The 12,770-nt window shown below is 38.2% G+C and overlaps 1 protein-coding gene across 1 annotated transcript in view; it reads left to right on the forward strand.

Moving 5' to 3' along the window:
* HMCN1 (hemicentin 1) overlaps positions 1–12,770 on the forward strand; it is a 543,718-nt gene that overhangs the window by 357,782 nt on the left and 173,166 nt on the right. Inside the window, exons 43-46 of the mRNA XM_069546297.1 lie at positions 5,024–5,146; positions 5,864–6,025; positions 8,163–8,444; positions 10,112–10,279. Coding sequence (XP_069402398.1) covers positions 5,024–5,146; positions 5,864–6,025; positions 8,163–8,444; positions 10,112–10,279 — 735 coding nt within the window. The remainder of the gene's footprint in view (positions 1–5,023; positions 5,147–5,863; positions 6,026–8,162; positions 8,445–10,111; positions 10,280–12,770) is intronic.

Consider the following 12,770-nt stretch of genomic DNA (forward strand, 5'->3'; position numbering starts at 1 on the left):
TTTGTCAGCAAAGTAACATCTCTGCTTTTTAATATGCTGTCTAGGTTGGTCATAGCTTTTCTTCCAAGGAGCAAGCATCTTTTAATTTCATGGCTTATTGCCTAGAGAGAGTAAAAAGAATATGTATAGAAGAGTACTGTGCAGAATGACTCTCACACACCATGTAAGAAAGGAGACAGAAAAAGAAATCCCAGATGGGAAACAGTTGGAACATTTGTCAAAGAGGTAGGAATAAAACTGGGTATAACTTCTATTGCAGAAACCCAGGACAGTGTTGTTCCCAGAAGAAGAATGCAAACAGGAAATAGGTTGGACATGTATATATGAATGGGTAAATGAATGCATAATGGCACGCACTGCAGAGAAGTCCAATGAGACATAAACTACAAAGTGTATTTAAGAGATGAGTAGGCCTGTGCCTCTTAGAGAGGAAAGCAGTAGACCTAAGAATGAATGATAAAGGAAAGTTGAGACTTTAAGACTGGATTCACTCAATGATTACTTATGGTGTGGCTCTGTGATCTGGGCACTATGCCATGTGTAAGCATAGGTAGGTTCATCAGAAGGACAGTGACACTGGTCACACAGAACTTAGGGTCTGCTGGTGTAGAAACACCTTTCAGAAGATTGTTAAAATTGTCTCCTAAGAGTTATCACAGGAGATTTTTTGGGAAGACATAGCAGGGGGCTGGTGACATCTAACTGAGGTTTTAAGGATGAGTAGGTGTTAGCTCTCTGAAGATGAACATTGTCTGTATTCAATGAATGAAACAGCATTCACTATGGAGCGTAGTGTGGCTCAGAGGAGAATAAGAAGGTATAATATTAGGTAGGAAAGATTAAAAGGGGCATATAGAAGAGAAACTCTAAAATCAATTTTAAAAGTATGGATTTGATTCTCAAGGTGATACATCACCACTAATGGGATTCAAAGGAGGACTGAGGCATTCAGATTTGTATTTTAAGAAGAAAGCCAGTAAACTAGTTTTTTAGTATTAAATTAATGAAGTTTTTAAGAAATTGAATTAATAGAATTGGTTGATTACATTGAGAGGTATGGAAACTGGAAAGGGTAAAAGATGGATGTTGGTTTGGGCTGATCAGCTGGGCTGTGTGGACAGTAACGTCCTCCCCTTGGAGAGGGAACAAAGGTTCAGTTTAGGACAAGTTGAGTTTGAGAATCCCTCTAAGGCACCCACATTGAGATATTAAGTAGACAGATATAAAGATGGTCAGCATCATTGATTATTAGACAAATGCATATTAAAACTATTAAGGAGATATCACCTCACACCAGTCAGAATGGCCATCAACAGAAAATCTACAAATAAATGCTGGAGAGGGTGTGGGGAAAAGGCACCCCTCCTACATTGTTGATGGGAATGTAAATTGGTGCAGCCTCTATGGAAGACAGTACAGAGGTTCCTTAAAAAACTAAAAATAGAGCTCCCATCTGATCTAGCAATCCTCCATCTGGGCATATAACTGGAGAAAAATGTGGCTCAAAAGGATACATGCTTACAAGTGTTCATAGCAGCACTATTTACAATAACCAAGACACAGAAGCAACTTAAATGTCCATTGACAGATGAGTGGATAAAGAAGTAGTACGTGTATACAATGGAGTGTTGCTCAGCCATTTAAAAGAATGAAATAATGCCATTTGCAGCAACATGGATGGACCTGGTGAACTTATTTACAAAACAAAAACAGACTTAGAGAATGAATTTATGGTTACCAGGGGGAAGTGGGGTGCAAAGGGTAGATTTGGAGTTTGGGATTGACATGTACACACTGCTATATTTAAAACAGAACAAATTTGGAAAACTCAGCAGTGGCTACAGGACTGGAAAAGGTCAGTTTTCATTCCAGTCCCAAAGAAAAGCAATGCCAAAGAATGCTCAAACTACCACACAGTTGCACTCATCTCACACGATAGTAAAGGAATGCTTAAAATTCTCAAAGCCAGGCTTCAGCAATACGTGAACCGTGAATTTCCTGACGTTCAAGCTGGTTTTCGAAAAGGCAGAGGAACCAGAGATCAAATTGCCAACATCCGCTGGATCATGGAAAAAGCAAGAGAGTTCCAGAAAAACATCTATTTCTGCTTTCTTGACTATGCCAAAGCCTTTGATTGTGTGGATCACAATAAACTGGAAAATTCTGAGAGATGGGAATACCAGACCACCTGACTTGCCTCTTGAGAAACCTATATGCAGATCAGGAAGCAACAGTTAGAACTGGACATGGAATAACAGACTGGTTCCAAATAGGACAAGGAGTGCATCAAAGCTGTATATTGTCACCCTGCTTATTTAACTTCTATGCAGAGTACATCAGGAGAAACGCTGGGCTGGAGGAAGCACAAGCTGGAATCAAGATTGCCGGGAGAAATATCAATAATCTCAGATATGCAGATGACACCACCCTTATGGCAGAATATGAAGAAGAACTAAAGAGCCTGTTGATGAAAGTGAAAGAGAGAGTGAAAAAGTTGGCTTAAAGCTCAACATTCAGAAAATGAAGATCATGGCATCTGGTCCCATCACTTCATAGCAAATAGATGGGGAAATAGTGGAAACAGTGTCACACTTTATTTTTCTGGGCTCCAAAATCACTGCAGATGGTGATTGCAGCCATGAAATTAAAAGATGCTTACTCCTTGGAAGGAAAGTTATGACCAACCTAGACAACACATTAAAAAGCAGAGACATTACTTTGCCAACAAGTCCATCTAGTCAAGGCTATGGTTTTTCCAGTGGTCACGTATAGATGTAAGAGTTGGACTATAAAGAAAGCTGAGTGGTGAAGAATTGATGCTTTTGAACTGTGTTGTTGGAGAAGACTCTTGAGAGTCCCTTGGACTGCAAGGAGATCCAACCAGTCCATCCTAAAGGAGATCAGTCCTGAGTATTCATTGGAAGGACTGATGCTGAAGCTGAAACTCCAATCCTTTGGCCACCTGATGTGAAGAGATGACTCATTTGAAAAGACCCTGATGCTGAGAAAGATTGAGTGCAGGAGGAGAAGAGGATGACAGAGGATGAAATGGTTGGATGGCATCCCCGACTCAATGGACATGGGTTTGGGTAGACTCTGGGAGTTGGTGATGGACAGGGAGGCCTGGCGTGCTGTGGTTTATGGGGTCGCAAAGAGTCAGACATGACTGAATGACTGAACTGAACTGGATTGACCTGGAGATTATCATACTAAGTAAAGTAAGTCAGACAGAGAAAGACAAGTATCACGTGATATTCTTTGTATGTGGAATCTAAAAAATGATACAAATGAATTATTTACAAAACAGAAACAGACTTAGAGAATGAATTTATGGTTACCAGGGGGAAGTGGGGTGCAAAGGGTAGATTTGGAGTTTGGGATTGACATGTACACACTGCTATATTTAAAATAGGTAACCAATAAGGATCTACTGATAAATTAATTTGTAAAATCTAGTCAGATATAAAAGTTCAGATCTCAGACACTATCTGCATTACAGATACATGTTTGCAAATATTTGTATTAATGTAAGTGATACTCATGGGAATGAGGGGAATTTGATTTGAAGGTCATGGATTTATAGTTGGTGGCCATCTGTGTAGCTGTCATTTTCTTCTGTAGATACTTCATGTGTGGTATAGGTTATGACAGAGTATAGGATTTATCTCAAGAAATGGTATTGCCAAGTAGGAAACACAATAGTGTGGGGCAGTTGCGAATACTGGCAGAAGACTAGTTGAAATTATTGAACATAAAATCAAAGCTGGATAGTGAAGTCAGTAATAAGAGTAGATAGTAGATTGGGCGGCTTCTGAAAGGTTTAAAGATTTGCCATTCAGCTAGGTCATTGAATTGAGAGTTGGGAATACTTGAAGTGAAGGAGCTGGAAGGATAGGATGTGACCTATATTTATAAATTAATAGGAGAAATGTTCTAGATGGTGAAAAGTGTATGGCTTTTGATGGAGAAAGTGATGAGCAGATCAAGAAACTGAGTAGTCAGATGTTTAGACGTGGCAGTTGAGTTTATACAGAATGATGACAGGTCTTCAGTGTGAAGAGAAGGGATGGAAACAAGTACCAAATTGTTCAGTGAAGGAAAAAGAATGACAGGTTCACAGAGAGTGAAGAGAAAGAGAAAGGGAAGTAAATGGATGATATGAGCCTCAAAGGAATAGAGAGTTTCATGGAGGTGGTTTAACAATGGCTGGAAGCAGCCAGAACAGTGTCCAAGGGGAGAATTTGGCCAGCAAATGCAGGCTCAGCCTCTTAGAGAAAAGTTTGGGTAGTCGATTCACTTTGAATGTTCCAAGAAGAGGCTGTAGGCCAGTGGGGAGACAGATTGTGCAACCTAGGATTGGTAACATATCTGTTTCTTAGATCAAATTTCTCACCTCTGTTTTTTATTGTTTAGTTGCTAAGCCGTGTCTAACTCTTACGACCCTATGGACTGTAGCCCACCAGCCTCCTCTGTCCATGGGATTTCCCAGGCAAGAATACTGTTGTGGGTTGCCATTTCCTTTTCCAGGGAGTCTTTTCTACCCAGAGATCGAAACCATATCTCCTGCTCGGCAAGCAGATTCTTTACCACTGAGCCACCTGGGAAGCTTGGCCTCTGTTCTTTACTTTATGTTGTGTGCCTGATGTTTTTGGATTCTGTTCAGCATCTGAGATATCAAAGCTCACAGGTGCAATTGGCTGGGTTAAGTTTAAACTTAATAGAAGTCTTCATTTTTCAAATGTAACGTGTCTAAATATTCATAATATACTATATCATCTTTTTATGTCGCTCTGAGTATTTTGATAATTAAATGTCTGTGAAAATGGGAAATCTGCTATTATATATTCATTCTGTATCTTACAGTTGGCTTTTAATGTGGTGTTGATATGTCAGCTTCAGGTGCTAGATTATTTCTTCATTCCTTTTGAGTGAGAACCTTTTTTTTTTATCATGCAAAGCATTAGGGAAATTTTATAATTGTTCTTAAAATAGTGTTTTTCCTTTTTTAAAAAAAATCTTTCAGTACCACCAAAAATTTCTGGTTCTGATGAAGTTGCTCAGCTTACAGTCATTGAAGGACACCTCATTAGTCTATTGTGTGAATCAAGTGGTATTCCTCCCCCAAATCTCCTTTGGAAGAAGAAAGGTTAGTTTTCATCTTTTGACATTTATTTAATTAAGTATAAATATTAAATAAATTCATGTTTAATTTGAAAAATATGCCAACTTATTAATAAACTCATTTGAAGTTTGCATACTAAAATATTACACAGCATACTTGTTTTATGCTAAATGTGCCAGATGGGATGTGAAAATCTTCAGATTTGAGACTCCTCCCAAGAAGAAATTAATTTAAAGGGCAGCTATACTGATAACAAATCCACCATTCAATTAACTATTTTTTTCTTCTTTAAAATAGGTTTAAAAATAATCTTCTAAAGTAAGCATTTTTTGGTCTATGTGACAGTTTTGTAATGTATGTTAAGTTGAATTCTGAAGATCAACAGATTTTCAGTTATTCATCAACAAATATGTCTCCTTTAAGTACCAAATCTTCTAAATTTTTAGCTGATTTAAGAAATAATTTTTGTTTTACTTAGAGATTTTTTAAAATTTATTTTACGAAGTATGTTTTCTTTAAACACAATATTGATTGAAAGAAAAGTTTGCAGAAGATAGCCTTCTCTTCCTCCTCTTCTTTCTCTTCCTCTTCTTCCGTTTTGCATAGATTATTATACAGTACCCTCTGCCTCTTGAGTATGTGAACAGGAAGTAAATAAATATGTATTTGTTCTCATTAGAAGTATATACACAAATACCTTATATGTTTGTTTCACATTCTGCCACTTGGTTTTTCTTGCAGGCTCCGCAGTGCTGGCTGATTCTGCAGGGCGAGTCAGAATTTTATCTGGAGGCAGGCAGTTGCAGATTTCAATTGCAGAAAAATCTGATGCAGGGCTCTATTCATGTATGGCATCGAATGTTGCTGGGACTGCAAAGAAAGACTACAGTCTGCAAGTTTACAGTAAGTTATTGATTAGCCAGGCTTTGGCACAATTAAAAAAAAAAAACAACTTTTCCATCCTTCTCTTTTACTTTTTCTTTATATCTTTAAGATTCGTAGTATAGTTATATAGCTGGCTCTCCTTGGCCCTCCTTATCCATAAATTCCACATCCGTGGATTCAACCAACTGCATATCAAAAGTACTTTTTTCAATGTCCAAAAAGTTTAAAAAAAAAAAAAAAGCAAAACTTGAGTTTTTCTGGGCATCAGGCAACTATTTGCATACCATTTACATTGTATTCACAACTATTTACATATCATTATGAGGTATATTAATCTCGTGATGATTTAAAGTGTAACAGAGGATGTTCAAAGGTTATATGTAAATACTGTGCCATTTTCTATATAATGGATTTGAACATCCTCAGATTTTGGTATCTGAGTCAGATCCTGGAACCAGTCCCCTCTGGATATGCAGGGATAGCTATACCTTTCATGAGACCCACAAGTTTAAATTGTGTTGACATAACAAGAGAGCAGTTATTTATTTCTAGCTAGCACTTATTCAGTTATACAGCTGTCCATTCTGCATCAACTTCCTGATGGCAGACTCATAGTGTGGCTATAATTTGTTGGGGCAGTATGGTAGACATGAAATGGGGAGAATGGCATTTTATCATTGGGTATAGTTACAGTATGTAAAAATATCCCTTTTTTGTTTGTTTGTTTAACTTAAACTTTTATTTTGTATTGGGGTATAGCTGATTAACAAAGTTGTGATAGTTTTAGGTGAACAGTGAAGGGACTCAGCCCTACATATACATGTATCCATTCTCCCCCAAATTCCCCCAGATATCCCATTTTAAAGATTATTTAATTTATGTAAAATTTTAAAGTATTTAAAATATTTACATTACCTCATTTAATCTCTACATGAACTATGATATGAGACAAAAATATGGCCTCCCTTTTATATCAGTGATGTCATGACTAGCTGAGGTCATATGACGTGTGTATGACAGGATTGGCACTCGAACACAGGATTACTAATATGGGTCCATTTTCCTTCCCACACACATATGTCTTTGAGTTCGTTTAATCGTCTTTCTTGGAATCAGGTTCCATTAGGTGAATTTAGCTGTAAGGTTACAGAATCTCTGGCCATCAGTGGCTTAAACAAATAGAGAGTTAGTTTCTGACATAATGAGAAGGTGAGGTTGGCAGTCGCTGGAGCTGGTCAGCATCTTACTTTTAGCAGGACAGGACAGGAGATCTAGGATTCTCCTGGTCCTTCTTTTGTGATCTCCAGATTCTGGTTTCTGTATTTGTAGTGACAAGTCCACATTGAGGGCAAAAAGAAGGGGAAGGGATGTTATCTTTCTCTTGTAGCAGGAGAGCAAAAAATTTCACAAATCTGCCCCCTCCCTTTACCCCTGCCAGCAGACCTCTATGCAGATTTTTTGGGTCTACAGTTATTCATTCAGTCACCACAATTTCTGAAGATGGAGAAACAGTCTCAGTTTTCCTAACTCCGCTAGTGGGCGGAAGAAAGGAATTGGTAATGGACTTTGGGTCATGAACTAGATTATCATATACATTTTAAATTAGTATTAGGAAGACTTACATAGGCTAGAGCTACAAGTGATGATAGTTCAAATATTTGTATAATGTCTCCAAAGCAGGAAAAGTAGCTAATGCAGCTTGCTTTCCTTACTCTACTGAGTTTAGGTATGAACCCATTTAGAAACATTGGAGAAGAATGCCACCTCTCAATATGGCGATGCCATGACTATTAGTCCTAGGTCTTTGCTTTGCAGTTAATTTTTTGACATCAAAAATGAATTTAACTTTGCCTGATGAAAATTCTTATATAAGACTTGGACTTCCCAGGTGGTGCAAGATAAAGAGTCTGCCTGCCAGTGCAGGAGATGCAAGAGATGTGGGTTTGATCCCTGGATCGGGGAGATCCCCTGGAGAAGGAAATGGCAACCCACTCCAGTATTCTTGCCTGGAAAATTCCATGGACAGAGGAGTCTGGCGGGCTACAGTCCATGAGGTCAAAAAGAGTCGGACACGACTGAGCACAGCCCATACATCTGTCCTATGCCTCATCTGAGGCAGATATTTCCTATTTCTTTTCTTTTTTTCCTTCCGCAGCTCGACCAACTATATCCAACAGTGGTAGCCACCCTACTGAAGTCATTGTAACTCGAGGAAAGAGCGTTTCCTTGGAGTGTGAGGTGGAAGGTATTCCTCAGCCAGCAGTGACCTGGATGAAAGATGGCCGCCCCTTGACAAAGGGAAGAGGAATGGAAATAATGGGTGAAGGTCGTGGTGTGCAGCTGAAGAACGTTCATGTGTCGGACACAGGCCGTTATGTGTGTGTTGCTATGAATATAGCAGGAATGACTGACAGAAAATATGACTTAAGTGTACACAGTAAGTATAAAGAGGCTCCTTAAGTCTGTTAACTGGCTAATATAACCTACAGCCTCCTGGATGGGAGATAGAGACCTCAGGTGTTGAGTGTTCTATTTATAGTCTATTATTTTCTACTATTTGGAAAAGACCCTGATGCTGGGAATGATTGAGGGCAGGAGGAGAAAGGGGCAACAGAGGATGAGATGGCTGGATGACACGATCAACTCAATGGACATGAGTTTGAGCAAATTCCAGGAGATAGGGAAGGGACAAGGAAGCCTGGCATACTGCGTTCCTTGGGATTGCAAAGAGTTGGACACAACTTAGTGACTGAACAGCAACAATTTTCTACACACATACCACTTCTTTAGATCAGTCTCATCACTTATCATGCTATGCCTGATAGCATGATAACCTCCCTTTTCTTATTTTGCTGAAATAAGCATATATTGGATATTCTTTTAGAAAAGCACACTGTCGATAATTATCTTCTTCAAATACTTTTGATCCAATGCCATCCCAAGTAATATTCCTTGATTCTGTGTTTTCCACATTAGCTGACTTGATAGGTGTAACCCTAGATTCCTTATAGCTTACTGACTCAGCTTCAGTTGGGCATAAGTTATATTGAAATCAGGTTTAAAATTCTAAATAATGAGCATAAATGTCAGTAGGAATGGATCAGACACACATATACTTCTGTTTGTGTATGACACCTATTTGTATGCATATAATTTGAGTTGGAGTTTTTAAATCTATAGAATCAATGGTAAATCTAATAGACTTAGTTTTGTGACTCAGTTCCAGTTAGAACATCCACAAAGTCCAGTATAGTTTGCGAGCAATGTGTGAGTCGAAGCTAATGATTGAAAAGAAATCAGTCTTATATATCTTTTAGTTAGACTGTGGGCTTTTTTTTTTTCATTCTTTTTAACAGGTGCTTATTACATTACTTGAATGTTTCATACTTTATTTGATCAATCCTCTAGGAAAGAACATTTAGGTCAGATGTATTAACAAGAGTGGCTGTCATAAAATTTCCTAGGCAAGACTGCTGTTGAGAAATCAAGATCTCAGATTATGATAAATTCCAGTTGACTCAGTGCTCTGCTTGCTTCAGTTCTGTGAGACCTTGAAAGCAGAGTACCACTGGCCCTGCTCTGCACAGAAGGAAAACATGATGGAGGGGTAACTTTCCCTGGAATACTGAGGGCCATATAGAGGCACTCAAGGCCTGTGTGTAGCCTTGTTCCCTCTCTCTTCTGGTGCTGGCTTAATTGGATTTTCATGCCAGTTCTCCTCTAACATAGCCCTTGCACTTGTCCAAGCCTGTATGGTCAATGTGACCTGCCACCCCCTCCTCAGACTATCCTGATTGTACTCTGCTCTTGGCCCAAACGTGTCTTCTCAGCCTACTTTGTGTGTTTCACATGTTTTTGTCCACAAGGCACACTTGCCTTCTAGGAGCTGGTCACTCCAGTCTTCTCTAGGCTCCTGGGTCCCCCCCTCTCTGCCCCTCTTAGTTGATCTCTGACTCTCAGGCAACTCCTTCACATTTTCACTTCCAGGACTGTCATAGTCATCATCATCATAATCTCATTGTTGTCACTGTGTATTTTGCTAGTGTTGACCAGAAAATCATTTTTAAGAATAAACTATTTAGAATTTGGTACTTTGTCTTACAGCCCCTCCAAGCATCATTGGAAACCACAGGACACCTGAAAATATAAGTGTGGTGGAAAAAAGCTCAGTGTCCCTAAATTGTGAAGCTTCAGGAATTCCCCTGCCTTCAATTACGTGGCTTAAAGATGGGTGGCCCGTCAACCTTAGCAGTTCCCTGCGAATCCTCTCAGGTATTAAAAATTCTTGTAACTTGATGATTGATCTGGTTAGCTTCCTGTGGCCACAGCTTCTCCTTAATTTCTCATATCTCCATGTTTTATATTTTTCCTTTTTTGAGCTAACTGCTTACTATAATACCCACTGATCATATTAGAAAAAACTTTGGAATGACATCAGAAGCTATAGAACAATGGGGAAAATCTCTAAATATCTCTGATCTTTTTGAAAGAGTAGTCTTGGCACTTGATTATTACTTAATTTATGGGGATATCAGAGCATTCATGCTAGAATGAGTACAAACTAATTTGAAAAGTGAAAAATGAAGTACTGGAATTGAAACCAGAGCCTAGAGGGTATAATGTTATATAACGTATCTCCATATTCAAACAAAGTGTTTGAATTTATTCATGGCTATTCTAAGTGAGATTTGTATTTCCAAGATGGGATAGTTTCTTTAGAGCTAAGACTTTATCATTATTATAGAAGATACTCTGCTGATTCCTCATCTAATTATGTAGGAAAATCTATTATCTTATTCTTTATAGATCAGAGTAAGTGTGGCGAGAGATGTCTTGGGGCATGCCCCTGGAACTTACACTTGGCTCCTTTCACTAATGACTTGGATACAGACTAAGAAAATAATCTCTCCAAGTCTGTGGGTAATAAAAAGCAGGGGTACTTAGAAGAATACCTAATGTGTTGAATGAAGACATCTGAATTCAAACACGTCTTACTCTGGAACTTCTGAATTAAACCTAACAAAATGAAAGTTAAGCAGACTCCTGTACTTGCTTTCAAAAACCAGTGATGAAAATTAGGGTGAGATACTGCTTCAGAATTCTTCATATGAAAAGATCTCTGAATTGTGTTAGTGATTAAGTATGCATTAACAGTGTAAGGTGTTTTATTATGAAAAGAAAATACAATGTTTTGCTACCTGAATATGTTTTTACCAGTAAGATAAGACTAGTTGTACTCTGGACTTATCTTACTCATTAGGAAGATGTAAGAAGTATTTATTGACAGTATTTTCATGGAGGATAACCATGATGGCCAATGATTGCAAAATAAGCTATATGCCTGATTCTGTTTAATCTGAAAAAATCTGCTTTGTGTAACGTTATGATCTCATAGTGAAAATTACACTTAAATACTTGAAGAGCCATGGGGTAGAACAGATTATGTTGGTTCTATGTAGTTCCAGAGGTTAAAAGTAATGCTAATGTATGGAAAATGCTAGGGACAGATTTAGGTCTGAATACAAACAACTTTAAAACAATATTTGTGTTGTTGAAAGCCAAGATGAACTATTTTAAGAGGTAATGAGTTCCCTGCCCCTAAGTGTATTCAAAGTTTAAATTCCCACTTTTGAAGGATTTTTCAGAAAAGATATTTTCCTAGTATTTGAATTAGATCTGAATATCCTATTATTTCTTCAAGATCTTGGTCTATAAATGATAGGGACTAAATGAGAAATGTACATTGCTGTAGTTATTATATTTATTGCCTGTAATTAAATATATAAATAGAAATAATTGTTAGCAATGATTATTGCCTATAATGGGCTTCCCAGTGGTAAAGAATCTGCCTACTGATGCAAGAGACACAGGTTTGATCCCTGGCTCAGGAAGATCCCCTGGAGAGCAGAATGGCAATCCACTCCAGTATTCTTGCCAGGATAATCCCATAGACAGAGGAGCCTGGCAGGCCCCAGTCTTGGAGTCACAGAGTGAGACACAACTGAGCATGCGTGCACACATTACCTACAATACTAGATCTGTGCCCTCAGGCAAGTTACTCCACTTTGCTGACCTCAGTTCTTCACTTGTAAGTGAAGATATTAGTAGTATTTAGGGGTTTTTATAAAGATGAGTTAATGTGTGTAAAGCAGCTAACACAGTGCCTGCTTATATCCTAAGCATCCAATAACGTTTGCCTTTATTGTCATAGACAACCTGCTAAAAAGTTTGGGTCTCCCTATCCTGGGAAGCTTTCCCATGTCCTACAGTGCATTCATTTTCTTGAGATTTCCATCCTCTGTGGATCTTGGAGAGTGCATACTGATGGCAAAGATTTTATTATAATTTGGTTACAAAAACCTGAACACTTTATCTTCTTCTCTTACAAATATCCTTGTATTGTTTTTGTTTTTGCATTCTTGCTGAAAAAGTAGGAAACTTTTAAAATATAACTACATTAGAGCTCCCAGAAATGAAAAAGTCAAGACAGAGTGATGTACTCTGGCTTACAGTTGATTCACAGGAGTAGTGTTTTGGTTTTATCGTATAGTTTTGTTTTTCTTGACTAGCAAATGGAGATCCCTGAGCGAACACATTAAAAGTACTTCACCTTGTGACACTGCCAGAGGAGTCATTCAGTTTTACAGTCTGAACATGTGTGTTGTGCAATTGATGACTGAGAATCAGATGAATGGCGTATGACTCTCGTTCCTTGATTGGTTGCACGTTCCTGTTTCATTAAGATTAGTTCTCCTGAGACGTT

The sequence above is a fragment of the Ovis canadensis genome, chromosome 12 (assembly GCF_042477335.2).
Source record: "Ovis canadensis isolate MfBH-ARS-UI-01 breed Bighorn chromosome 12, ARS-UI_OviCan_v2, whole genome shotgun sequence".
Taxonomy (NCBI): domain Eukaryota; kingdom Metazoa; phylum Chordata; class Mammalia; order Artiodactyla; family Bovidae; genus Ovis; species Ovis canadensis.